Source organism: Chlamydomonas reinhardtii, chromosome 16 (assembly GCF_000002595.2).
Source record: "Chlamydomonas reinhardtii strain CC-503 cw92 mt+ chromosome 16, whole genome shotgun sequence".
NCBI lineage: Eukaryota > Viridiplantae > Chlorophyta > Chlorophyceae > Chlamydomonadales > Chlamydomonadaceae > Chlamydomonas > Chlamydomonas reinhardtii.
The window spans coordinates 675,542-702,141 of NC_057019.1; the positions used below are offsets into that span (position 1 = coordinate 675,542).

At 63.0% G+C, this 26,600-nt stretch overlaps 6 protein-coding genes across 6 annotated transcripts; 2 read left to right on the top strand and 4 right to left on the bottom strand.

Moving 5' to 3' along the window:
* Positions 1 to 11: 11 nt before the first annotated feature.
* CHLRE_16g691600v5 (uncharacterized protein) lies at positions 12 to 2,509 on the top strand. The gene is made up of 2 exons (XM_001699291.2): positions 12 to 213; positions 724 to 2,509. Exons 1-2 carry the CDS (start codon positions 197 to 199, stop codon positions 1,040 to 1,042), a joined length of 336 nt encoding a protein of 111 aa, XP_001699343.2. The 5' UTR covers positions 12 to 196; the 3' UTR covers positions 1,043 to 2,509.
* A 1,908-nt stretch (positions 2,510 to 4,417) lies between these two features.
* CHLRE_16g691550v5 (uncharacterized protein) lies at positions 4,418 to 6,177 on the top strand. Its single transcript, XM_001699290.2, has 2 exons — positions 4,418 to 5,104; positions 5,206 to 6,177. The coding sequence occupies exon 1, from the start codon at positions 4,674 to 4,676 to the stop codon at positions 5,100 to 5,102; it is 429 nt and encodes a 142-aa protein (XP_001699342.2). The 5' UTR covers positions 4,418 to 4,673; the 3' UTR covers positions 5,103 to 5,104; positions 5,206 to 6,177.
* Positions 6,178 to 7,111: 934 nt separating this feature from the next.
* On the bottom strand, positions 7,112 to 10,817 carry CHLRE_16g691500v5 (uncharacterized protein). The gene is made up of 6 exons (XM_001699241.2): positions 10,578 to 10,817; positions 10,159 to 10,334; positions 9,754 to 9,876; positions 9,322 to 9,439; positions 8,952 to 8,999; positions 7,112 to 8,612 (listed from the first exon to the last, which is right to left on the bottom strand). Exons 1-6 carry the CDS (start codon positions 10,689 to 10,691, stop codon positions 8,475 to 8,477), a joined length of 717 nt encoding a protein of 238 aa, XP_001699293.1. The 5' UTR covers positions 10,692 to 10,817; the 3' UTR covers positions 7,112 to 8,474.
* Positions 10,818 to 10,871: 54 nt separating this feature from the next.
* On the bottom strand, positions 10,872 to 18,047 carry CHLRE_16g691450v5 (uncharacterized protein). The gene is made up of 17 exons (XM_043071715.1): positions 17,847 to 18,047; positions 17,711 to 17,773; positions 17,483 to 17,597; positions 17,280 to 17,340; positions 16,902 to 17,058; positions 16,349 to 16,443; positions 16,003 to 16,107; positions 15,639 to 15,700; positions 15,250 to 15,317; positions 14,662 to 14,780; positions 14,320 to 14,390; positions 14,015 to 14,099; positions 13,574 to 13,765; positions 13,133 to 13,396; positions 12,781 to 12,889; positions 11,931 to 12,153; positions 10,872 to 11,630 (listed from the first exon to the last, which is right to left on the bottom strand). The coding sequence occupies exons 1-17, from the start codon at positions 17,953 to 17,955 to the stop codon at positions 11,486 to 11,488; spliced, it is 2,043 nt and encodes a 680-aa protein (XP_042915352.1). The 5' UTR covers positions 17,956 to 18,047; the 3' UTR covers positions 10,872 to 11,485.
* Positions 18,048 to 18,369: 322 nt separating this feature from the next.
* Positions 18,370 to 19,527, bottom strand: CHLRE_16g691439v5 (uncharacterized protein). Its single transcript, XM_043071713.1, has 2 exons — positions 19,214 to 19,527; positions 18,370 to 19,098 (listed from the first exon to the last, which is right to left on the bottom strand). The coding sequence occupies exons 1-2, from the start codon at positions 19,328 to 19,330 to the stop codon at positions 18,976 to 18,978; spliced, it is 240 nt and encodes a 79-aa protein (XP_042915353.1). The 5' UTR covers positions 19,331 to 19,527; the 3' UTR covers positions 18,370 to 18,975.
* A 54-nt stretch (positions 19,528 to 19,581) lies between these two features.
* On the bottom strand, positions 19,582 to 25,537 carry CHLRE_16g691400v5 (uncharacterized protein). The gene is made up of 3 exons (XM_043071712.1): positions 23,434 to 25,537; positions 22,252 to 23,373; positions 19,582 to 22,017 (listed from the first exon to the last, which is right to left on the bottom strand). The coding sequence occupies exons 1-3, from the start codon at positions 25,130 to 25,132 to the stop codon at positions 20,213 to 20,215; spliced, it is 4,626 nt and encodes a 1,541-aa protein (XP_042915354.1). The 5' UTR covers positions 25,133 to 25,537; the 3' UTR covers positions 19,582 to 20,212.
* Positions 25,538 to 26,600: the final 1,063 nt, after the last annotated feature.

Sequence of the window (26,600 nt, forward strand, 5' to 3'; positions counted from 1 at the left end):
GCGCGGCTCCTGTGGTGGATTGAAGTCCATCCTCTCTAACTCAAACAACTCGTCGGAATCTAGCTCGTCAATGGATTTGCAGCGGAGAAACTTGCGATACAGGCGCATCAGGCGTCGGTACTCGGCTGTCGCCTCTCGCTCTCGCTTCACGTCCTCCACTACTTCCAGGAGCTTGGCGTCAGTGTACTCGGTGATGATGTCGGACCCGTCAAGGTGCGCGAGGGAGGTGAACACGACGCAAACCCGGTCAGCTCATAGGCTTTCAGCAGCTTTACAGCGCTGTAGGTCTTGCCGCTGCCACGGGAGCCAACGAAGAGGGACACAAAGTATAGCCGGGGCAGGGCGGGGTCGAGGGGTACCGGGTACTTGTTCCGTTTATAGCGCAGCACGGGGTCGCGCCAGCTGGCAACGGGCTCCTCAGTGACGGGCATTTTCTGCTGCCATTGGTGGAGAAAAGAGATGTTAGTGCATCATGCGGTAGTTGGGGAAGAGGCTCTGCCACGCAGCCGCATAGTTCTCGGCCTGAATGCGGCGCTGCAGCTCAGCCCTTGCCATCTCAGCTGTCAGCTCAGGCGTGGGCGGCGTGGGGTGGCTTGTGTAGCGGCCTGCTAGTTCTGGTGGGGCGCACAGGCACATACACCATCCCGTCATTATCAGACTCCTCAGAGGACTCTGACTCATAGTACACCACCTTTCTGCGTGTCTTTCGTGCTGCTGGTGCAGGGACGGTCTGAAACGCGCTGGGCGGCTGCGGCACGCTCTGGGGCTCTGGGGCTCTGACAGCAGCCACAGGCGGCGCTGGCGCTGGCGCTGGCGCGGGAGGCTCTGGGGCTTTCTCGCTTTCCCTCTGGGCGATTGCCCTCAGAGCACGCTTTTTCTCCAGAGCTTTGGCGCGCGCAGCAGCCAGCTGCGCCAGACGCTCTGCAGACAGCGGCTTTTTGGCCACTGTAGCCCTGGCGCGGGGAGGATCCAGCGGCCTCTCACCCTCAGAGTCACTGTCAGAGCGGTCAGACATTTTACAGAGGGCACAGAAATTTTATAGAGCGCGCCAGAGGTCTGAGGCGCTCTGAGGCGCTCTGTAGGGTCAGTGCATCTGAGCCTGTACGAGCTGTGTGCGCATGATGGGGATGTGTGACTCGGCTCGCCACACACCGCCCAGAGGCCTGGGGCAGAACATGCACGAATCGTCACCTGGGGCGCGTAGGGTCTGGCGCCCAAAGAAGTTGAGGGGCACCTGGTCCAGGTAGCCCCTGTAGCGGTAGAGAGAGGAATGCAGCTCAGTGCTTGGCTGGTCGATGAGCTGCTGGTGGCGGTAGAAGCTGACCTGCGCACGGCCGTCGCGTGCAGCTGAGAACTGCGCGTCCATTTTTACCTGTGTGTGGGAGAATATTTCACGGCTCTAGCGTGCCGTCTGCAGACAGACGGCTAGTGAACTTGGCAATCACAAGCGCAAAGTTGGCAGTTGCCACGGCTCCTGTGTTGGGGAGTAGTTGGGTGTCGAACGTGACATTAAATGCATCTCCGGTTGAGGGCTCATCGACGCGCGCACCCACGGCCCACACATAGCGGATGAGGTTGGCAATGGCGGGTGCGAGGGCGGTGCCAATGCGGCTCACTAGCGGCGTGGGGAAGAGACCTGTGTCTGGGAAGAGCAGTTGCATGTACGCTTGGTAATTGGACGCCAGTGGCGCGTGCGTGAGAAGGGGTTTGCCATTGATTCGGAATTGCCAAGAGAAGTTGGGCATCGTGCTGGTGCCGCTGCCGTGCGCAAAATAGTGGCTCGTTCCGTGGTGGTCGGTGGTGGTGCTGATTGCGCGTGAGCGGTAGTCAGGAGGCAGGAACGTGGCCGCCACCCACTCCAGCTTCTTGCACTCCACGGTCATCTGCGTCTGCTGTGAGTAGCTGCCGTTTTGCTCCAAGTACAGCTTGAAGTTTTCGAATTCGAAGCTGCTCGCTGGCGCCTCATCCGAGCTCTGGATGGTGAGGTGGATGTCTGACAGCGCATAGGTGGCAGCAGCATTGTTTGAGACCAACACGGCGTTTGGTGCGAGGGTGAGCACAATGGTGAGGGGGCCGCTCATGGCGCGCGTGTCAATCACGGCGCCGCTGCCCAGGAAGCCGTACCACTGCGTCATGCAAAAGGGTGACTGGTTGACGGTGTAGATGGCGTTGTTGAGGCCGTTTGTGATCCATGCGCTGTTGCTAATCACGGTGCGCGCCTGCATGTCCTGGATGTTGCGGTCGTAGTCGGCTAGGATGCGGAACAACTGGTTGTAGTAGGGGATGGTTTGCACCCTCTCGGTGCCCACCCACACCTCTAGCGTCTCGATGAGTGTTTCCACATCGCACGGAAGCGACTGGTAGTTGGCGGTGCCGTTCACGGTAGCCAGGAACCACAGGCGCAGCGTGGACAGGTCCCACACGCCGTGGGGAAGCGTGAAGCGTAGGATGTCCCCAGCCACTGCCGTGTTACGGTCCAGGGGGTCAACCCGTGTAATGATCTTCATGTTGCTGGCCCCGCTGCTCGCTTGTGCTTTTGCAATGGGGCAGAGAAATAATGCGCCCCCCAAGAGGGTGCATCGTCCCTGTTTTTCTCGGGGCGAGCACCCCCCTCCGGGGGGTGCGAGGATGAGCCGCAGCTGCACCCCTACGGGGTGCAGCGGTCAGGGCCGGGGCAGGGGCCCCGGCCACACACCAGCACTTTTTTATGTGTCGGGTCACATCACGATCTCGAGTTGGCGGCCAGCCCCGACTCGCAGCACGCTAGTAATCTCACAGAATACGACAGCAGTCAGGCTGGTGCCAGGGTTGCTGCCACCTGTGCCCACGTTGGCGCCCTGTGAGATGGTGCCCTGCGTTTCCCAGAAGCCTTGAGCTACGTTTCCTCGAGTATCAATGCCTGAGATATAATCATCGGAGCCATGCTCGAATGATGCGCACGCCACCCAGAAGGCGTTGTTCCACTTGGTCAGGGAGTCCAGGTTCTTGTGGCCCCCACCCAGCGTGTCCTGGCTCAGGCCGTAGCTGTTCAGCATCAGGGCGTATGCTTGGTTCGTGTCCGGCCGAAAATTTGGCACAGGCACTCCGTTGACAGAAAACTGGTAGTTCGACAGGGAATAAGTGATGGGGGTGTTATTAGTGGTCGTGCCATACGAAATCGTGCCCGCGCTTCCAAGGCGAGTGAAGTAGGGGGAGGTGAGGGAGTTGGGGTCCACAAATGCGCCTGTGGTTGGGGCCGCGGCCAGAGGGAAGTTACCGCCGGTGAGGAAGGTAGCCCAGCAGCGGTTCAGGCTCTGCGTGCTCAGGCTGAACTTGGTGGTCTGGCTCATGCCACCAGTCGAGGTAAATGCCAAATACTGCTTGAACGGTAACTCATAGACGCCACCACTCGACAGGAACTGCTGGTGCATCTGAAAAATAGTATAATGGGGGTTCTAGGACAGCTCCGACTAACCCCCAACTAACTCCTGTACGGCACCCCAACCCCCCTCAGCCGTACAGGAGGTAGCGTGGCAGTCGGCAGCTGCGCGAGTGTGAGCAGGTAGTTGTACGGCGGCCCGGCTCGGAAGCTGCCTGGCTGTAGTGACGCACACGGGTTGTTGGCGGTTGTCGGCAGGCGCGCGAGTGGGAGCGGGCAGTTGAGCGCACACGCGTGTGGGAAGCTGCGTCTGAGCACGGTGGAGCACGGCGGAGGCTGGCGGTTGGCGCGTCGCGTGAGTGGGAGTGAATAGTCGTGCGCACGCCGTCTGGGAAGCTGCGTGTGTGAGCTGCGTGTAACCTCAGAGAGTCAGAGAGACGCATGGGGCTGACCCGGTTTCCATAAGCTGCCTCTGGGCGCACACGGTCTCACACGGTTGACAGTGGGGCTACAGCGCGGGCGGGGCGCGGGGAGAACTCGGCGGGAACTCGGCAAAAACTGGCGGGAAATTCGCGCAAAACCCGGCTGAAACACGGGCGAAATTCCTGCAAAACTCGGGAGTCGCACCAGGCTGCGACAGCGTAAAAGTAATTGCAGAACTTGATTGCGAGCCTAGGCAAATCTGGCTGTGGCGCTGCACACTATATGCAGTGGAGGACTGCACACTAGGATGGTGGGAGCTGGCGCCGCGTGGATGTGGTGCGGCGCAAAGGTTTGGTTCAGGGGTCGGTTACGGGGGAACACGCAGAACGAACGCAGAACGAACACGCACGAAAAACACACGTAGTTTTGAAAGTTCAGACTCAAGGTGCCTGGGTAAGCGTGTAGACGTGTTGCACATTCGTGTATGAAGCTGCTCTGCGGGGCGTAGGCCCCTGCGGCGCCGCAAGGTGTGGCCGGCACCCCAGACCACACGACTGGGGCCCAATGGGGCGCGGGGTACGCAGACTAGTGCAGCCCCGATCGGCCGATCGGCCGTTGTCTACTCCCGGATTCACAGTAGTCAATATAGAAGCTCTTGTATACATATATTCTTCCTCGGGCTGAAGCAGAGGCTGCGAAGTCCGACTTCGGTGCAGCTCCGACGCCAACAAAGCTTGCCACAGCTTGATAAACCCCACCAAACGTTTTGAAGCTTGCGTATCCTAATATCCCTTTTTAACGAAGGATCGAGGTGACCATTGGCCGTTGCTCTCGCTGGCTGTCGTTGGCTGACATGGCTCAGCCGGCTCCAATTCACGTCGTCCTTGGAAACATGGCGACCGTTTTCACGGACGCTGCAGCATCATTTCAGGCGGCTAAGTCTGCAGCTCAAGCTGAGGACGCAGCTGCGCCAGCATGGGCGAAGAAGATGGAAGCGGACCTGAAGAAGACGATGGAGGAGGCGATGGAGCGGGTTGAGGGCGAGGTGAAGAAGCTGCGCGGCGAGCTCGTGCCCTATCGCGCCGCGGCGGCGCGCTCGCACAACAAGGGCATCATCAACGACGACGAGGCCCTGCTGGAGGTCCCCGCTACCAACGGCGAGGTTCCGCCCGACTTCCCCAAGACCCGGGGCGCCGTGAAGGCCCTGACCGGGCAGCAGCTTAAGAACCTCCTGGAGGCGTACGGCGTCAACGAGATCATGCGCGAGACGCAGGGCCGCCGCATGCAGCTGGGACCTGTGATCGGCATCAAGCAGGCATAAAGGTGGGTACCGCATGGGCCAACATCCGCATTTCCAACCCTATACCGGAAGGGGCCCAAGCCTTATGTTGTTTCTCAAGCCCTGAATGCTGAAATGCTTGCAGGTGTACAGTGGCAGCAGTATCCGCCTGTGGCGGCGTAGCAGCTTGTGGCGCCAGTAGCGGCCTGTGGCGGCAGTAGCGGCCTGTGGCAACAGCCGACTGGCGTTAACGGCTGTTGGTCACACGAGCGATGATTATGTGCCACAATCTCTTGAAGGCCCATTCAGCTTGGCTGTGGGGATGTGCAGTTCAGGGGCTGCTACTGAGGTGAAGAAGGCTGCGCTCCACGGCGCAGAGCAATGAAGCCAGTAGGTGTCGGGCACGTGCACCAGTGTTGTGGGCTATATGTAGTGCAAGCGGGGAGTATGGGGTGCGTGTTTATGACGCAGGAGCGTGTGCAGCACATGATGCAAGTGCGTGGCGACGTGCGTGGCGACGTGCGTGCCATACACGCATGCGTGTCGCATGCACACGCACATTGACGCAACCTAACGCACGGCACGCAAGGCAAATGCTCAGACTTTTTCGAACTTGGGCCTCATGCGTGAGTTTGATAGTACCCCGGCGGGGGCAACTCCAACGGGAGATTTTTGGGCTGAGCCCCCCGAGCGAATGGGGCTTCAGCCCGCGCCCCAGTCCGTGGGGGCCTAGGCAAGGGGTCCTTCCCAGGGGGAGGCGCCGCACGCACCCGCCATCGCACCCTCAGGTGAAATGCGGTTGCGCCCAATATGGTGGCAATCTGAAGCGGCGTGCTTACAGACATGCGCTAAATGCGAGATATGGGCGGGATGTTGATGTCGTAGATAGCAGGCAGCAGGGAAGCCACCTGACACAGAGTGACCTAATTTGTGCAACTTGTCGTTGTTGCGAGTGCGGATGCTGATGGACGCGGAGGATCCGTGGATTCGTTGAGGCAGGGAAGTGACACGGTGAAACACGGTGGCTTGTTAACTTGTGCTGTCGCCCGCCTGTGTGCGCGTTGTTTAAATATCTCGCAAAATATATCAAGTTCTGCAATTACTTTTATGCTGTCGCAGCCTGGTGCGACTCCCGAGTTTTGCCGGAACATCGCCCGAGTTTCACGCGAGTTCTGCGCGAATTCCCCGCCAGTTTTTGCCGAGTTCCCGCCGAGTTCTCCCCGCGCCCCGCCCGCGCGTGCCCCCTGCGCCTATCGTGCACTCCAGCGAGTCCCACCCGCGCTCGGGCCCAACTGTCAAGCGTGTGAAACCGTGTGCGCTTACAGGCAGCTCATGGAAGCAGCGGCAGCCCCATGCGTCTCTCTGAGCTTACACGCAGCCCACACACGCAGCTTCCCAGACGGCGTGCGCACGACTAATCACTCCCACTCACGCGACGCGCCAACCGCCAGCCTCCGCCGAGCTCCGCCGTACTCCACTGCAGCTTCCCACACGCGTGTGCGCTCAACTGCCCGCTCCCACTCGCGCGCCTGCCGACAACCGCCAACAACCCGTGTGCGTCACTACAGCCAGGCAGCTTCCGAGCCGGGCCGCCGTACAACTACCTGCTCACACTCGCGCAGCTGCCGACTGCCACGCTACCTCCTGTACGGCTGAGGGGGGTTGGGGTGCCGTACAGGAGTTAGTTGGGGGTTAGTCGGAGCTGTCCCAGGATGAAGGTTTATCTATTTTTTTCATGCGCTTGCGTGCGTGTCCTTCTTTATTATGGTTCTTCATCAGAAGCACAGTTCCACTGAGTGCACGCCTTTCTTCCCTTTTGGCGTGTGAGATAGTTTGGCTTGACGGTGTGCCACGTAGTCTAAGGTTTCCGCACAGCTGTACATGTATGCTGCCGTATGCTCGTGAGTTACACGTTCCCTCTTTTATTCTCTTTTATAGGTTTGCGGGCTGAAGGCCTGTTGCAGCAGATGCAGCCTAGAGGTAAGGCATCCGGATGCAGAAGGAAGGCTGAGAGGGGTTTAGGATTGCTTCTAAGAGTGGTGGCAACTGGCCGGCGTTACTGGTAGTTTCCGCGTCGCTCGTCTGTGCCATTAGATTCGTCCACCAATTACTAACCCTTTAGTGGTCGTGTAATGCCATGCAAATTGCGCAGAGCGGAGCAGCTGGCCTGTGTCTGAAAGCGCTCGGACGCTAGCAAAAGCACCATCTTGTGTCCTAATTGGGCCCAATTGGGCCCGCCCAGCACCCGCATGGCATCGGCCAGAGGCCCGTCCCGCCAGTGCATGCGCCAACCCCGCAGTTGGCCATCCGATGAACCACCGATTCGACACGATTTCTGTTTCGCAACCGCAACCAGATATGGGAGCTACCAACCGCTCATCACGTTGCAATGCATGACCACCCATCCCATGTGCCGCCGGGGGCTGATCCCATTTTCCAGCTGTACAAAGCTGCCCACTCCCTTGCTCTACTGTGCCTACTACTGTGCCTTACCCGTGTGCCTCCCAATCCATCCCAACTGAATCAGTCCTTTGCTTGCTTCCCAACCCGTCCCAATGCACCACCGGTCGTCACAAACCGCCGTGCATACGAGGGCAATGGCAAGTCACCGGTGCAGGACCTCGCTCCTCCTGTCTTCACAGCGTTCCTGCTACGCTCAGTGGCGCACCTAGTAGGCCACGTGGCGCCCGAGGGGCCCGACCCATACCCGTGTGAGTGATTGCCATGCACAGTGCATGAATCACTCGCAGGGGCACGCGCCCCAAGCCGCAACAACCCCAAACCTCAGCCATAGGGTCAGACCAAGCGTTAATTGATCACTGGTCAGGTTATTGTACACGGCACACAGCCTGCAACTACTCTACGCTCCTATGCGAAGCCGCCGAATGAACACCCAGCGCACATATCTCGCATATCAAAGCCTAACACAATCACATGTCCTAACGAACCAGCGGGATGGGGTCGCAGCTCTCCTGGTGCGGTGCGGCTTCCGACCGCGCATCCTGCGCCCAGCGCCGACAGGACCGGCGTCCCACCTGCACGCCCTGTGCCTGATAATTTGCCGCACCATGCAGGCTTTAGGATCCTGCCTCGCACCTCTCTTACCTATGTGGATCCGAGAATCTCAACCTATGTACCAATACACCCTCCTGCGGCAGGTACTTGTACATCATGCACGAATTGGGGTCACGAAGGTGCAATTTGTGGGTGCCAATCCGTGATGCTAACCCCTGCAACCTTGTACGGTAGCTCCCGCGAAGCTCCAAGTGCAATTCCACAGAGCTGCAGCACTCCCCGCCTCCCACACACGCCCCCATCCCAAGCCTCAACCCATCATCACCAGCGCCCAGCCTCCACCTCCGTCCCTACCGCCTCCGCCCCTACCGCCTCCGCCTCTACCGCATCTCTGCATCGCTACATGGGCGGCGCGGGCAGGCCCGGCACGTTGTTGACCTCCTTGCTGGCCACCACGCCGTAGTCCATCAGCGGCTGGTCCTCCAGCAGCGCGTCGTGCTCCGCCACGTAGGCGGGCAGCGCGGACAGCAGCTGCTTCTGTTGTTGGGGGGGGGGTTACATTCATGATTAATTAAGAAGTGAAGTCGTAGGCAGGTACAGTTGCAGAGTAGACGCCGGGGGAGGGCGGGAGGAGGGGTGAAGGAGGTGGGAGAAGGTGGGAGAAGGCATGTATGATGGGGGTTTACAATCATGATTGCCTAAGGAAGTGGTAGACAGTAGACCATTTCGGGGAACAGCAGGGGGTACGAGGGTGGAGCCGACCCGGGCAGATTGCTGTGGCTCAGGGCTGCGGTTGGAAAGGGCGTCGCTGTGGCGTGCGCGCAGAGCTCTGCTGTAACAGGCAAGCGCACTGCGCGCTCGCGACCGCGCCCGCACCTTGGGTATGTGGTCCCACAGGAACTCCACACGTGACACCCACTCGACCTGCGGGGGAGCCACAACACGGTACACAAGGTCGGGGGAGCGAGGCGCAGTCAGCCGTGCACATAAGCCAACGCAGCAGGTAGACCGGTACTCATGAGGCCCATCCGGTGGATTGCCCCGCCCCCACGGCCCTAGTCTGGCCGCCACCTCTCTCCGACTACGTAACCACCAGCCCCACCTCCCCGGCAGGCCCGCCGGCTCCTCCTCGCTCTGTTGCGAATGCTTGTAACTTACTCTTGGTTCTCGTGGGATGGTGCAAACCACCATCACCAGCCCTACCAGCCTCCTCTCCACCACCACCTCCGCACTATTTCCCACACACCTTGCGCCAGAAGTCGGCGCTGAGCAGCGGCCCCAGCGTCGCCAGCGCGCCCCACAGCGGCAGGTCGCAGTGCACCACGAACAACCGGGCCAGATTGGTGCGGTACTTGCAGGGCAGCCTGTGGGGTGCACGTGTGTGCATGGGGGGTGCACGTGGGCGCATACATGGGGCCTCAGGAGGGTGACGAGGGGCAGGAGGAAGCGGCAATGGAAGGGTTCGGGAGCAACCCGTGCTGCAGACAGGCCGGGGGCAAAAGGCGGGCCTGGGACCTGATCCCGCTGCGGCTTCCTTCGCAGGCAAGCCCCTGCAATCACCGCCCCATTCACTTCTCTCGATTTCCTCTCTACTGGTTCAGCGCCTAAGCATGCTTTGCTATCAGTTTACAAGTTAACTGATGGAAGACACCGCCCCTCCTCGCCGCCTTTGTCTCACCGCTCGTACGTGCGCCACAGCCAGGCTAGCGACGGGCAGTTGTTCCAGTAGCTGCTGCCGGTGTGCAGCCACACCACTACGTACGGCTCGTCCACCAAGGCGTCCAGCGTGTGGGCAAAGTACCTGCAGGGGCACGGTGAGGAGCGGGAGGGGGGCTGCAGAGCTGCAAGAACAAAGCACGCGAGGCGCGAGACGAGGCTGCAGCGCACTGCTGCGGTCGTGCCAGTCCACATGCTCGACAAGCGGGTGCCAACATGTGAAGGTGAGGTCTGCCACACGTCAACCCAACAAGGCATCGCATGATACACATGCAGCCGAAGGCTCGGCAGCTAGGGTATCAGCTACTAGAAGCCCAGCGGACAGGAACTCAACAGCCAGGAAGCCACCGGCGTCTCACACTCTGACCTGAACACGCGGTCAGTTTTGAGCACGCGCGCGGGGTAGTTTTTGGCCGCCACCATCACCACCTGCCGCCCCTCCTTGTCGCGGCCGCCAGGCACGCTCAGGAATCCGAGCTGGTCCAGGTCGGAAAAGTCCTCTGTGGCCGCCTCGCTCAGCGCGCTGCTGTACTCGCGCTCATTCTGCACGTGCAAGGCGCGGCGGAGGTGAGGGTGTTGTGTTGGTGAGGAAAGGGTGCTTGCCGGAGTCGAGTTGTTGTGGCTCGCATGTAACTAACTAGCTTGAGCATGACATGATAACCACGGGCGTCGGCAGCCCGGCTGTTGCCTAGCTGTTGGTCGCAAACATGGCCTCTCGTTGCCTGTGTCAAGCCTGACTCCACTGTTTCAGCACGCCCTTTACAGTTCGTGTCGGCTTCCACTCACTCTAAGAATGGACGACTCTCGCCGGCCTGCGAAGACTCGCCCAAGAAACGAGCTACTCTCCGAGGTTGACACCACCTGGACTCGCCCCGCATCTACATCCAACGCTGTTGCCATTAGTTATGTTGGAGCTAGCTGGTTGTTTTGGGGTTGCTTGGTATCGGCTCAGCCACACGTAAGCAGCGTAAACTCGGGTCGGACTCGACAGGCAGCTGCGGATGGAATCCTCTCAGTAGGACAAAATGCAGATCGACAACAATGTTTATGAAGGTAAAGAGCTGCACTAGGCTGGCGTACAGGCGTAGGGCGCTGGCTCCCCATGGCACAAACCCATGCATGCTGCGTGGCAGTCAGGTTGGATTCAACGGACGTGCTCGCGTCTCCTCCTTTCGTGCTTCAACTCCGGTGCTTTGGTACTCGCAGCAAGCCCCGACATGTAGCCTCCCAGGACGCAAGTACAGGTCCATCACAACACGCATTTGTTCCACGCATAAAACGTCTACCGCTCGCTCACGAAGTCATTTAGTCCGTTCCTTGTCAGGCCCTGTCAGGCAGCCTGCTGCCTTTTTGCGAGGGTTGTCCGCGAGAGCTACTCCCGAACATGTCGCACGCATATATCATATGTCAATCACTTAGCCACCAAAGAGCTTCCACCTTTCACGGCGGCGCGCACACCGCATCTCCCTTCCCGTCAATCCGCTCCGCTAAGTTCCCGTTGTCGAACTCCACAACCCATCCCCTGCTGTCAATGTCAGCCAGGCCGCGTACGCCCATGTCTGCATGGGCTCCAGAACAGCCCCCGCCTGCAGCGCCCACAGCAACCCCATGCTGCTGCCCGCCCCAATCTCCTTGTGTTCGCCCAAACACACGGAGCGCGCACGCACTCAGCACGCTTTGCGGCGCCTGCCTGCTTATGCGGTGGACTCGACCAGCGCGCGGCGTCCGGAGGGCTTCTTGGCGGGCGGCGGCGGCGAGGGCGCGCTGTTGGCCTTGGCCTCCACCAGCGCCGGGAAGCGCGCGTCGCCGGTGCGGCACTGCGCGGCCAGCTGCGAGTACCTGTGGACACCGGCGTGATGGTGGGGGCATGTGAGTAGGCGACAGCAATGTAGGGACACGGCACCTGTCTGGGGCACACAACAGGAGGGTCAAACCGGAACATGTCCCGCACCGGTACCGCAGCTTTTGAACACACCCACACACACCCACACAACGGTACACCCGAAAAACAGCAGGCGCCGACTGGCGCTCAACCTAAGCACAATACGGACTCCAGGCCTTCAACCCTCTATCGCCTTCCCACGCACGCTTCCCATGCGGCCATGCGCTCCTCTCTTGCGACGCGCTTCCCTCGCTCACCAGGAGCGAGCCATGTCGGTGTTGCCCAGGGCCTTGGCGGCGCGCGCCGAGCCCAGCATGCACTGCATGCGGCCGGGCAGCTGCTGCAGGCAGATGGAGAACATGCGGGAGGCGGTGTTGGCCTGCTCGAATGGGTCGGAGGCGACCGGCACGGTGGCGATGAGCAGGTTGCCGTAGAACTCCGGGGTGGGCGCAATCTTCAGCGAGGGCAGCGTGGAAGAGCCTGCGGGTTTGGGGTTTGGTATTAATGAGCGAGGCAGCAGTTTTTATATCGCTATACTTATAAGTAATTAGGGCCCGAGAGCTATGGCTCGCGCGGACTGACGAAAGTCATTTCATCCATGGACGCGACATCACCGAACAGGCCGCAAATGAAACATAAGGTCTCTACATTAATATTTTTACTAGTATATCTTTTTGTCCTACAAGCGAGTAGGTTGAAGAACGCGGGCGACCCGCTCCCAAATCCCGACCAATGCACACCCGCCCAGTCGCGCAGAAATATAATGGTTAAAAGTCCCATTCCCACGCCTCATACACTCAAGTGACCCACTACTGCTGCTGCTGCTGCGCTACGCGCTTGCACCCTGTGCAGCCACCGCACGGCACGCGGTAGTCGAGGGCGATGCGCTGCTGGTGGACCTCCTCGGGCATGCGCGATGTGTACATGCCGGAGTAACATTGCTGGATCCATGGTTTGGGTCGGACAGGTGGTGCGGTGGGGTGTGGCGTAATACGATGTGTGGGCCAGAACCCTGCCGTCAGGCGTCGTAGTCGTGGATGGCAGTAGCGCACAGTGCCGTGTAAGTCAGCTTAATGGGTCGCCCTGCCCTCAGGCTCCCGCACTCACTGGAGATGTTGTTGTGCAGGGCCAAGGCCTGGTCCATCAGCGGCCGCCACACGCCGCACTTACTGCTGTCGCCGCCCACGCAGCTGTACGCGGCGACCAGGGCGCGAGCCTGCGCGCCCACGCCGGCACCCACGGATTGAGCAGGGGACGCATTGGCGCGTGGTGCCTCGGGCACGCGGGAGCCCTCGTCCAGTGGCGTACGTGAGGGCCTAAGCGCTGCCCATCCAAGCGCAGGTAGGGTTGCAGCGCGCGAACCCGAACTGCAGTGCGCAATCACGCCAGGTTGCCACCCCTCCCGCCGCCCTGCCTTCCCTTTCCCTCCCCTGCCCTTTGTCCCAAGCCCTCCTCACACCTGCAGCTGCACGGTGGTCAGCAGGGCCGTCATCTCGGCGTTCAGCGGCACGTTGGCGGCCGACGACGCCGTCAACGTGCCGTTGGCGTAGGCCGCCGTCAGGTCGCCCTGGCGGGCCACGATGGCGTCAATGCGCGCCTGCGCCGCGGCGACGGTGGCGTTGGTGGCGGCCGAGTTGATCTGGGTCAGGCTGCGGCCGGCCACCAGGGAGTAGATGCGCGCCAGGAGCGCGTTGGCCTCGGCGTGCGGCGGCCAGAAGTGGTCCTGCGCAGGTTGAGGGTTGTGGGTAGGGACGCGGGTTAGGCAAGGCGTGCAGCAGGTCCGGTGGAGCGCTGTGTTGTGTTGTCGATATGGCTCGATGGGTTCCGCGACAGTGGACGGGGTACGTCTCGTGATGGCTGTCCGGGATTGGGATTGGGATGGGCGGTCCACCGCTCACACCTGGATGTCGCCGGCGTTCTGGATGGCGTCGGTGCTGTACAGCGCCGGCGGCAGCATGGCGGTGGTGTTGTCGGCGGCGGACTTGAGGCCCACCGCCGCCACGGAGTTGAGCGACTGCAGCTGCAGCTGCGCGTACATGCGGTACAGCCACTGCCCGTACACGCCGGTGTAGTTCTGGCTGGCGGCCACTGTCTGCAGGGGGCACAGGCGTGTGTTTGAAAGCATGCAGTATTGGAAACACGCAGTATAAGGTAAGGAGAAAGGTCGGCACGAAGCCTGCAAACTCAGCGAGCAGGTATCGGCAGGACCCGGAGGACACTTGCGCGCAGGGGCCCCGGAGCGTTGTACATCTATGCGACACTCAAAGCCCAAAACTCTACGCGCAAGCCTTAAAAGAAAGCCTGATATGGCCTTGTTGCTGCCAGACGCGGCTCGGCGCACCTGCATGCGCTTGTAGGCGGCAGTGGCGGCCGTGACGCCGCACATCTGGGTCTGGCCGTACATCTGCCACTCCAGCGCGTGCCACCTGGGCGCAAGCAGGTGCGCACGTGCGTTTGTTGTGTGTGCGTTAGAGAGCTTAGTAGGAGGATATACGCAGGTGTGCGTGTGTGTACCATGCATCAAGGCCGCCAGCTGCGCGATCAACAGTGCGGGTGCAGCCACATCAAGCCTCAGACAAGCAGTAGCAGCGGCAGCAGCAGCGGCAGCAGCAGCAGCAGCAGCAGCAGCAAGCGCCCCGCGCTCACCGGTTGTCGGCATCGCAGGTGTTGTTGCCCTTCACGGCCATGCAGTAGCTGTCGGAGGCAGCCACGGCCGCCTGCCAGACACACACGCACACACGCACGCCGAGCCGCACAGGTGAACACACGCAATCATGTACACAGGTCCACGGCGCTATGGCGGCGCCCATGCCAGCGCCCCGTCCTCCCAACCAGTGTCCAGCTCTAGCCCAACCCCAGCCCCAGCCTCAGCCCTCACTCTACAGCGCAAGACCCGGCTTCACCCCGCCCATGGGCTCCGCACAGCACAGCCCAGCATCGACCCGGTTTGCCCGCCGCCCCCCGAGCCCAGGCCGCCCGCCGCCCCACCGTGTTGGACTCCACCACCTGGCTCCAGTTGCCGAAGCGCATGTAGATGTGCGAGCGCATGTGCTGCGCGCGGCTGGACGCGGGCGCGGCCTTGCCCAGAGCCACGCCGGGGGCAACGCCTGCTCACAGGGCGGGCGGGGGAGATACAATCATGACGAAGTGAAGGCGTACCCAGGAGCAGTAGCGTAGCAGGCGTGTTGTTACCAATGTCCGTGAAGCCCATGGGGTAGGTGTCACACAGCAGCAGGGCGGTCAGCGCATGCTCTGGTCCGGGCAAGGCGCGCCGCCAGCCACTGCCCAGAGATGCTCCGCTGCCTGCCGTAACCCACCCACATCCCACTTCACCAGCGCACCTTGGCCCTGCAGCCGCTTCCTCTATCTGTTTCCATTCTGTCACTCTCGTCTCTGTCAAGAACCCCGGCACTCTTCCTTTTGCTTTTTCCCCTTGGGTTCGGTTTAGTGTGGTCTGTATCTACAATATCCCAACCTCCCCCTGGCGGCCCCACCGCCTCTTCCTTTTCCTCCTCCTCTCAGTCCCCTGCCTCTGCCCCCACGCCCTGCCCCCCCCCTCCTTGTCGCCCCTCTCACCCTTGGCTGCCTCATCCACATTGTCCACATCGTACAGGTAGACCTGGTAGTGGAGCAGGCCGGCGTGGCTAGGGAGAGGGAAGGAGGGCGGGAGAAGGGGGTTTGGGAAAATGGAGGGGAAGAGGAAAGGAGGGCAGGACGGGGCAGTGGACGCAAACCCACAAGGGAGGAGAAAGTGTGGTTGCAGGTGGAGGGCCCTGTTGCCTAATTGTTTGTTCGCGACATCCGCCTCGACTGCCCCCGCTCCCTCCTGTCTTGCATCAATCGTGCCACACTCCCTCCTCTGCTAGGCGACCACACCACAAGAGGTCAGACCGGCCGCACTCCCCTCGCCCCACGTGTGACTGAGCCACTCCGTTCTCCAGGCACGGCTCCCCCCCGCTACCCACTTGGGGAAGTAGTAGGTGCAGTCGCCGAGCAGCTCCTCCGCGTTGTAGCGCACCTGCTGGGCCTGCAGGCGCGTGTGCAGTGTGTGGCGGGAAGTGAGGCAGGGTGCAGGTCTAGATGGCGAGGTTGCAGTGCGGTCCAGCGCGCTGGGGGGTTGGTTCCCGTAACAGCCGCCCTCCCCCCCGCGGACCTCCCTGCGGCCCTGCCGCTGTCCATCCTCCCACCCCACTCGGGTCTCTGTTTATTTTGGGATCGGAGCACACCCGCCCCCTCGCACTTCAGTCACTCCGTCCCCCATGAACAGCTAACCCCTCCCCTCCCGCCCTCCACTCCCGCCTCCCCCCACCCTCCTGTGCCCTCGCTCACCTGATCGGGGCTCAGGTATCCTCCCACGCTGTTGAGCTGCCCCAGCAGCGACAGCGCCGCGAAGGCGCAGGCGTCCGGGTCGTCCTGGTACTCGTTGGCCACGGCCTGAGGGGTAGAAGACAGGAGGGCGGGGACTGGAGGGTCACTTTGGTGCTTGGGTACTTGACCCCGCGACAGTTCCGGCGTTCGGCTCTTTCGGCCTCCTCACCGGCGGCAGCCCAGCCACCCACGTCAATACACCATACGGCACACCAAGGCACACACGGACACACACAGTTGGGCGGGCTTTCGTTTCCTTTATTCAACACACGGGCACACACAGGCACCCACACGGACACACCCGCACCTGCATGAGGGTGGAGTAGGTGGTCTCCCGTGCCTGCAGGCTGGTGCCGTTCGCGAACAGCGCCCGCACCGCGTTGATGTAGGCGCGCTCACGGCCTGTGAGGGGCCGATGGAGGGCATTGCAGGGGGTTACAATCATGATAACTAATGGAGTGAAGGTGTAGCCAGGGGGTGGGGAGGGGAGCAGGCTGCTGGCGGGTGAGGGCGGGCGTGACTGGGCGTGAGTGGCGGTTGCGAGCGCGGCGTGCAGGCTAGGGCCGTGGGGCGCTCACGATGCCAGGGCTTGCTGTGTCAGTTCCCATCTGGGTCACTGAGCCCGTCTCCGAGGATCCGCGCGGCCCGCCTCTGCCCACTCGCCCGACCCATGTCACTGTTGCCGTTCGCCCAACACCTCATCTGCCGGTGCTCTGGCTCAGCTACCCCTCCTCCACCCCTCCACTTCCACCCCCCGCCTCCCCTCCCTTCCCAGTCCCCACTCTCCGCTGCCCCTCCTTTTCCATCACCACCATCTTCCCAGTTCTCACCCCCGGCTACCACCCCCTGTGTCTCCTCACCCGACAGCATGGCCATGTAGTTGTCGGCCATGGCTGCGTCCATGCGCGCCAGCACCGCCTGCGCCGCCGCCACGTTCTCCGTCTGCCACAGCGGCTGTTTGTACGCCAGCGCCTCGCCCACGTATGCCATAGCCAGGCGCTTGTCCATGGACTGGGCCTGCGGGCGGGCGGGTGAGTACGGACAGTGTCTAAGTATCGTGAATACATGGTTTGGTGGTGTGTAAGGGATGGATGGGGGTTTAGCAGGCTTTGTGGGTTAGCCGTGAGTGGGGTGGAGTGGAAGGGGCCAGCAATGCAGCCCTGGTGTGCGCCAGACGGGCTGTTCCATCCGGCGCGGCCGGGAGCGTCCGCTTGATCCCAGCCCCATGTGGCTCTTACCGTCTGGAACTTCTGGATGGCCAGGTCGTACCAGAACAGCTGCAGGAGCTGCAGGCCCAGCCTGTGGGGGGTAGAAGCAATACCGCCGAAGGTAACCCGCGTGTGTGTGTTTTATGGCGTGTGCGACCCGGTGAACCGACTACCTTCCCACCCACCCGAGGTAGCCCATACCCGTCTTCCCCTCCCCCCTCGCCTGCACTTACTGGTAGTTCGCAAGCGCGTTCAATTTGTTTGTCGTGGGGACCAGCACCTTAATTGGCCCCAAACCGTTGTATAGGACCACGTCCTCGCCAGCAAGGTAGCTGACCGGGGTCGCAGCTGCAGACAAAGCATGTAGAGCAGGTGTGAGACAGCGCATTGTAGCGAGCAACGGCGCGCCTTCGTGCGGGGAAACAAAGCAAGTCAATCCAAATTGCGCCCGCACCGCTCACCCTTGTAGCTTTTCGGGTCCGTGAACACGCTGGTCATGATGACCAGGAAGATTAGGATAACAGCTGCAGCCAGAGCGTAACACGAGCTGGGAGTCAGCTGCGAACATCAGGAATGAAGCCTCCATCCTCCGCTTACCAAAGCAGCCCCAGCAGGCGATGCCACGAATCTTATTCGCCTTAAATGGCCTCTGGCTTCCATCAGACAGACCGCCTGATACAAGTCCGGAGCGTTCAGAGTCGCTCATGACGCTTGCTTCCAATCGCTTCGGCGCCCGTCAAGGCGTTTTGTGTAGATGTAAGATAAGACAGCCTAATACAATTCACTTTGTTCCAGGCAAGGGTATTAACCCGCGCAAATCCGCTGAATTAGAATCGGCTGGTGCGCTGGCCGCTAGCCACATGCCTCTCGCGGGTAACCCGACCCTCCTCCCCCTTTCCCCCACCACCCACAACCCGGCCCAGCCCACCTCCCTTGATTGACGTGTGCGTGTGTTCTGGCCCATGAAGATGTTGGTCCATGGCCCCACGCTCTGTCGTTGCCCGGTGACCCAACATCCCAACCCAACTAAATACATGCATGTTTCTGGTAGCCGATGGGGACATCGTTAGGGGCACGAACCCTGGAGTGGGACCCGCTTGACCCAACCCCTTTGTATCGTTGTGAGGGAAGGTTACACGCTCAGGAGAAAGGGAAACGGAGGCAGGCAAGACGGCCGGGTGACAGGCAAAGCACCACGCCAAGCAGCACTCCGACCAGCCATGCACTTCTACTCTGCCGCTGCAAACTGTTTGCCGTCTGCTTGGGGTATGGGCGTCAGCTGCACCCTACGGGACCTCGCCAACCTACCTAAACCCTGTCCCATCACACACGCCAAGCACCACACCACCACGGACGGGACGGGACGGGGCGCCTGGACTGCGGGGGGAGCCCGAGGGCTCCGCCAACACTCACTGAGACCAGGCGAACCTGAAAAGGCCGCGGATGCTGTAGCAACCACAACATACATGCAACAAGGAGGTGGCTGCCTTATGGCAGGAAAAGGGCTGATCCCGGGTCGTTATCAACCCAGCCACCTTGACGCGGGCGCCTACTAAGCACACGCCTCTATGTTGGGGGCCTTTGGCATCCCCGCAAATCCGGACATGGCCGGTTGGGTGGGGTGCACAGTCCGTGCTAACCCGCAGCTAACAAACTAGTCACGTCACTCGCCGCCAATCAACACGTGCACCCTCAGCCCCACGCCCTGCTAGCGCCGTTCAGGCTCTCAGCCTGGCCCCGCCGCCGGCGGCGGCCATGGCGGCCGCTGCAGCTTGGTCGGCCGCTCGAAGCCCATCAGCTTCAGCAGGAGGAGCACACGGATCACGTTGGCGGCGGAGACGTCGCGGTTCTGGGGATGGGGAACGGGGAGGAAGAAGAGAGCGCACATGAGCTGTCTCAGCCGTCAACCTGTCAATCAATCCGTCCCCAGTGCCCAGCCGTCCCCGCACATGCACGGTCCTCACCCAGGTCGTCAAGCAGTCGTTGCAGACTTTGACCGACCAGGGCCGCTGCCCCTCCTTCAGCCCCCCAAGCCGCTTGATGGCCATCTCCTGACACCCGCAGTTGTAGCAGGTCTGCATGGTCGGGAGGGTGGGAGGGAGGGGGGCCACACAAGGGCTTCCGCTAAAGCCACAACATACATGCAAAAAGTTGGGTTAGGTTGGCTGTCCCCGCGCCCTGGCAAGCACTACGGCTCCCCTGCCTCCAGCCCCCCGCCTCCTTGTTTCGCACGTGACCGGCTGGCCCTGTTGAATGTGGGGTGCCCCTCAAGGCCCAGAAGCAATGAGACAGCGCACAGGGCGGGAGCCATGCAACTCTCTGACGCCCGCCCGTGGGCAAGCATTTAATCCTTGCAACTGCATTTTTACCCCCCCCCCTCTCCGCGGCATCGTCACACTATGAGCACGCCTAGCAATACCACACCGTGAAATACCTCCTTGCGCCCCTCAACCTGCGCTCACTCTGCTGCATGGCGCACGTGCATTCAATACCGCACACTACAGAGCTCATCCTACATGGCATGGACGATGTATTGCATGGCACGCCTTTCCGTTCTTGGACTATCTCCAGTCCCGCACTAGTGCGCCTACGAGGTTCGCACACGGTCGGCGGACCAAGCACCCGTGGGCCGTGGCTCGTGTCCTGCAGGGCCCGCAAGCAATGAGCCAGGGCGAAGGACCGCCCGTACACCACATACACATGCGCACAGTAACTCTTGGGCCGTCTGGGCGGGCCCCGTTTCGATGGTTTTGTACGACACACACACACACACACACGCGCGCACACACACACACACACACACACACGCATACATGAACCCAGTTATTCGGCTCCGCTGTTCACGTGCATCGAGCGCACGCATTCTCATACATGACCTCACACCGCAGGTAGGCATGCCGCCTCCTCACCACATACAGTCGTCACCACATGTCGCGATTCCACAAACCAATAACCCAACACCATCACCGCCACTCCCCGCGCAGAGCAGCGCACGCCTCCTTGTGCCCCGCCCTCCAGTGCGCCGCCTGGCAGCCCCTGCCGCAGTACGCCGCCGCGCCCCGGCAGCCGCCACAGTTGAGCAGCGGCAGCTGGGCGTCGCTGTCCGCGCCCACCGCCGCCGCCAGGTTGGTGCAGCGCGGGTTGGCGCAGCAGCGCAGCGGCGTGGGCGGGTCTGCGGGCACCGCCGAAGCTGCGGCTGCAGCGCCGCCAGCACGCATGGGCCCCAGGCCGAACACGCCGCTCTCGTTAGTCATCCCAGCTGCCGCCACCGCTCCCTGCCTGACCTCCAGGTGAGAGACCGGCGTAAAGTAGGCCAGGCCTAGCGCGCCCTCCGACGAAATGCACGCGTGCCGCGCCGAGGGACCGCCACCGAACTGTGCACGCGCCGCCTGCGCGCCGTGCACCCGCGCGAACTCCCGCAGTCCTTCTACGGCCTGCGGCACATCGTCCTCCACCTGCCGCATACCCTGCATCACCTCGTGGTCCTGCGTAACCCTCACTTGGGAGGTGCTCATCGCAAACAGCTCCTGCAGCGCGACCTTGCTCCACGGCGAGCCCGACGCCGCCGCCGGCGCCTGCTGCGCCGCGTGCAGCAGCGGCTCCGCAAGGACGTCTGGCGCCGCGTTGCACGCCGTGCGCAGCGCCGGCAGCAGCATGGGGAGAATGATCATCGCCCCCGACATGCCGGGCTCGGGCCGGCCCGTGGCCGCCGCCATGGCAAACTGCAGGGTCGGCCTGGGCATCAGCTGCAGCACCACCTGTATCGCCGCCCCCAGCACCCCCACGACGTCCACCTCGTGAATCAGGAAGCGCCGCCAGTTGGCCAGCCGGCTGCTACAACCCGCACGCTCCGCCTGCAACCGTGGCATGCCGCCGCGAGCGATGTTGCGAAGCGTTGCCTCCCTGTCCCAATTCACCGCCACCTCGTGCTCCGCTGCGGCGAGCGCAAGCAGCGGCGGCTGTATCCACACCAGCAGCTTGGACACGCAGGCGCACGCGACCATGACGTCGAAACACCCCTCCGGAGACGTGTCGACTTCCTGCAACCGGCACTGCACGAGGCGCCTGAGCTCCGCTCCTGGCAGCCGCCGGGCGAAGCGCGACAGAGCCGGCAGCCAGCGGTGCAGCGTGTGTGACAGCAGCAGCCGCACCCTGGCCCACTGCAGCCGCCGCGCCGTTACTGCTGCAGGCGATGCCTTCCCGCCACCGCCGCTGCTACCGCTGCCGCCGCGGCGTGGCATTCGGGAAAATACAGATCCGGACATGGCACGCAATGCACGGGCGGCCAGGTCTGTTGAGTCTGTGCAGAAACAGCCGACGCCATCCGCACCCACCGCGTCAAGGTCAACCAGTGCCATCAGCGGCAGCGCCGCCGCCAGCTGTCGTGCCAGCATCAGCGCCGGCGTCGTCAGCACCACGCGACCAGCGCTACTGCCGCCACCGCCGCCACCTGCCGCAGCAGGTGCTACAGCCGCCTCAGCCTGGTCAAGCGCCAGCTGCAGCCGCTTGCCCAGGCTGGCGACCAGCGCCGCGGCGGCGGGCGGCGGCGCAAACGCCAGCAGCTGCTGCAGCTGCGGCCAGCTCCAGCCCAGTCCGTCGTCTGCGCCCTCGTGCGCCGCCAGCCAGACAGGCTGCAGCAGCGCGGCGGCCAGTCGCGCCGCCATGCGGGCGTCTGGGGCGCGACGGAGCGCGGCCTCGAAGGCGGGCACCAGTCCCGCCTGCAGCGCCACGGCCAGGCTGGGCGGGGGCTGCAGCGGCAGCAGGATGCCTGGACACCAGCAGTGAACATGTCAGACAAGGTGAGACAGGCAGGGTCAGGAGGAAGCGTGCGTATACTCGGGTGTTGCATAGGCCCAAGCTATGTGCGGTACGACACGACACGACACGGCACGACAGCGCATGGCACGTAGGTCGTAGGTCCAACCTATCCACCCATCTGCGCTCGGCAACTCATGCATTCGCTGCTGCACTAGCCGTTCGTGTCGCCCACCTCATCACCCACCGGGCATGCCCTGCAGTCGCAGCGCCTCCGCCAGCCGCTCGTAGGGCTGTGGCACCAGCAGCCCGCCTTCGCTCTCCGCGGCTGCAGGGCTGACGCGGAAGCTGCTTCTGACGGTGCCGTCTTCGTTGTACTGCCAGGAGGCGTTCGCATCCTCAGCCATGTAGGCCGGGTGCAGGGGCACCGGCACGTGCAGCAGCGCCGCCAGCGACTGCCACCAGGCCGCCGGCAGCAGTGGGTAGCCGCCAGGCGCCGCCGCTGCCACCGCCGCCCGCTGTTGCTGCTGCTGCTGCTGCGGCCCGGCTGGCGTGGCAGTAGCAGCAGACCGGCCAGTGCGAGTGCCGGCGGCTGTAGCATTAGAAGCAGAGCCAGTGGTTGCCGAAGCAGGCGCGGCGCTTGCGGCACTAGCGGTGCGGTGCCTGCCATCAATGCCTGGCGATAGCAGCAGCAGCCGGCGGGCGTCGGCAATAGCTTGCGTGCCCAGCAGCCAAATCTGGTGCGGCCTGATTCGGATCTGCAGCGCGCCCGTGCTGCTACTGCCGCTACTGCTACTGCCGCTATTGCTACTGCCGCTACTGCTGCCGGACGCGCCAGAAGCGTAAGCAGCACTAGCAGCGCTAGCAGGGCCGCCAGCAGCGCTAGCAGGGCCGCCAGCAGCGCCAGCAGCGCTAGCAGCAGCATAGGCCTGGCCGTGACCAGCCGCCGCCAGGTCGGTAATGCGGAGGCACAGCACCGCCAGAGCGCGTCGACCCAGCGGCAGCCGCCAGGGCAGCGGCCCGTCAGCAGCACACGCCTGCCGCTGCCCAGTGCTGCCGCTGCTGTTGCCGCCCCTGGCACCGCTGTTGCTACTGCCAGCCCGGCCTCGGCCGCTGCTACTGTTACTGCCACCGCTGCCGCTGAACACTCCTCTTGCCAATGCCTCCTGGCTTGCCGCTGCAGCTGCCGCCGCCGCCGCGGCTGCGCCCACGCCCGGCAGCTCTGAGATCAACAACTGCTCCTCAACCGCCGTACACAGGGCGCGGAAGGGCATGGCATGCAGACCCAGAACATGGACCGCCGTGCCGGGCGGGCCCTGCCGACTAGCCCCAGCGGCCCCGCTACAGGCAGTAGCTGCTGCACTGGCCACTGCGGCCGCGGGCGAAGCCGCCGGGAGTGCGGCAGAGCTACTGCCGCTGCTTCCCACACCTCCCGACAGCTGCTGCTGCTGAAGCAGAGGACCCAGATCGACCGCACGGCCACGTGAATCCAGTCCCAGCACGGGCAGCCCCGCCACCAGCTCCGGCGGCAGGCCCCACGTGCCCCGCACGCCGCCACCGAAGCCCGCCACCGCCAGGCCCGCCACCGCCTCCGCCAGGACCAGTGTGTGCATGCAGGCGCCCCACGGCGCCACAAGCGGAGGCTCAGTTTGAGCCGCCGCCGCGGACGCTGACGCCCCTGACCCTGCTGCCCCTGCGCCGCCTCGTCCTCCTCTTGTGGCGCCACCGCTGCTGCCACCGCTGCTGCTGCCACCGTTGCTGCCGCCGCTTCTGCTACTGCCGCCACCACTGCTACTGCCGTCACCTCCCAGCTCCCGAATGGCGCCCGGCGTGAGGCCGCAGTGCTTGCTCGTGATGCACATCCTGCGCTTGAAGCACATGTCATTCGCCAGCCTGCACAGCTGCGACACAAGATTGATGCACAGGTCCGACGGCTGCAGCACGCCGGCGTCGTCCGCTCGGTATACGTAGCAGGTCCGCATGTGCCCCTCCACGTGCGCCATGACCGCCGGCTGCCGCAGCCGCCGCCGGCCCATGCACGCCGCCTCCTGCAACGCCAGCCGCGCCGCCTGCTCCAGAAAGCAGCTACTGCCAATCTCTGCCACCAGCGCCGCGAGCAGCGGGCCGGAGGGACCCGCCTGCTGGAGCTGCTGTTGCCTGCCGTTGCTGCTACTACTGCCGCTGCTGCTGCTACTGCGACTGCTGCTGCTGTTGATGCTGCGATCTAGATGCTGTCGGCAGAACTGCTCGGTCGCCATAACTGAGAAAGCAGACACCAGGCCACACGAAACCAACACCGCATGGTTCACGTGCGACCGCACCACCGCCTCCGCATGCGCCGCCGCTACCGCACTGCTGGGTAGCGGCAAATCGCCGCAGCGGCCATCACCGCCGGAACTGGTGCTGCTACTGCCTGCAGCAGCGGTCCCACTAGCAGCCCCCTCAGCCACAGCCGGCAACGGCAGCGGCGGCGCCGCCGCCTGGAAAGCCGCCAATGTCTCCACAGCCCGCGCCGCCAGGGTCCCAGGCCAGTGCAGCACGTGCATGCGCAGCAGCGCCGCGGCCGTTTGCTCAACCACCGCTGCGGCCGCGCGCGGCAGCCCCACCGGCGTCCCACCGTTGGAGCCGCCGGGGAAGGCGAGGCACATGCTCAAAATGCGCGTCGCCGCGCCATAAACCTGTAGGTCCACTGCGCCTCGCCGGTCCATGCGGTCAAAGTAATCCTCCTTCGGCTGTTGCTGCGGCTGTTGCGGCTGTTGCGGCCGCCGCTGCTGCTGCTGCCTCGCGCCCGTGGGTCGAGGGGCGTTCCCCGCCGCCGCAGCAGACCCCGCCGCCGGCCGCACCAATGGCTCTGCAACGAGCTCTGGGAAGCCCGCTGCCAGCGCATGCTCTGCGGCATGGGCTTGCAGCTGCAGCAGCCGTGACAACGAGCCGGAGGAAAGAATCTTCACCGCGACCGCAAGCGCCTCCGGCTCGAGCTGCCATCGCTCCAGTACCGCAGCCAGTTTGTGAAACGGCATTAGCAGGACTGGCAAGCCTGCCACTGTCAGCTGCTGCCCCGAGCGGTAGGCAGCAAGCCCGGCCGACACAGCGGCCTCACACTCGCGCAGCGCCTTCTGCTGTTCCATGGTTAGTAGCAGGGCTGGCGCGTCTTTGCCATGCAAATAAACGGGTATGTGATTCAGGGAGAGCCTCGAGCTCGAGCAAGGAGCATGCATCCCCGCGATCATGTTTGCGCGCTCGGTTACCATCTGAGGATTGTTGACGGTGACGGTATCTACCCCCGTGCCCCACACCAGCCCACTTACTGCAGCATGCGCAAGGGCCTCAACGTGCGTGCCTCGCATAACGTTCAGCCAGGGTGAGTGGAAGCATTAGCATCAGGTGCAGGACATAACCGTACTGTGCAGCGGGACAGAGCGGGACGGGGTCGGCCTGCACACAGGATGTGAGGGAAGCGGGCATCATCGAACGCTAGAGAGGTGGTCTCGCGTAAGGGTGCGTGTTGGCAAGCTGCAACACGCCAACACGGGCAACACGCGCTGTACGTGCCCAGGCAAGTGCCAGCGCCAATAGGGGTTGAAGGCGGTATGTTACCGGTCCAGTTGTGCCAGGGGTTCCACTGGGTTCCCCCACTCCAGGAGCAACAGTTGTAAGCGAAGCGAAGCAATACCAACTGAATAAGCTCCAGTGAATACCAATCGTAACACAAGTGCGAATGAGGACCTCTCCCTTCATCCCTTGTGCAAAGCACTGCCTTATGCAAACGGCGCGAAGCCACCCAAAAGCGCAAGTGTAGGCCAGCCTTGTCCCTCGCCCACGCTTCCCGGCCTCCCGGCCCGACCAAGTACCCGTCCGAAGCCCCAAGCCCCCCTTGGGTTCGGTTTGGTAAAGGCTGGTATCTACAACCCCCTTTCTATCTCTCGCCTTCTACTCCAATACACCCGAGCTCCAACCCTCTCCTCTCCCTACCTCTCCCGTCCTACCCCACGCCGCCGTGCCTGTTGCCCCCAATCTGTCTCCACCTACCTCCATAAGTCCTGAGCCGTCATCCGTAGCCCGTCAGTGGTAGCCGATAACCCAGCCCGTGAACAAGGAGGTGGCTGCCTTATGGCAGGAAAAGGGCTGATCCCGGGGCCACCTTGACGCGGGCGCCTACTAAGCACACGCCTCTATGTTGGGGGCCTTTGGCATCCCCGCAAATCCGGACATGGCCGGTTGGGTGGGGTGCACAGTCCGTGCTAACCCGCAGCTAACAAACTAGTCACGTCACTCGCCGCCAATCAACACGTGCACCCTCAGCCCCACGCCCTGCTAGCGCCGTTCAGGCTCTCAGCCCGGCCCCGCCGCCGGCGGCGGCCATGGCGGCCGCTGCAGCTTGGTCGGCCGCTCGAAGCCCATCAGCTTCAGCAGGAGGAGCACACGGATCACGTTGGCGGCGGAAACGTCGCGGTTCTGTTTTGCCGACGCACGAACGAACGAACGAACGCAGGGGTGTTCCTGGGGGGCTTCGCCCCCCCCCTCAGCCCGTGAAAAATCGCTGCCACTCTCCGCCGGGTTGCATTCGTATAGTGTCTGCCAGCGACCAGGTATATT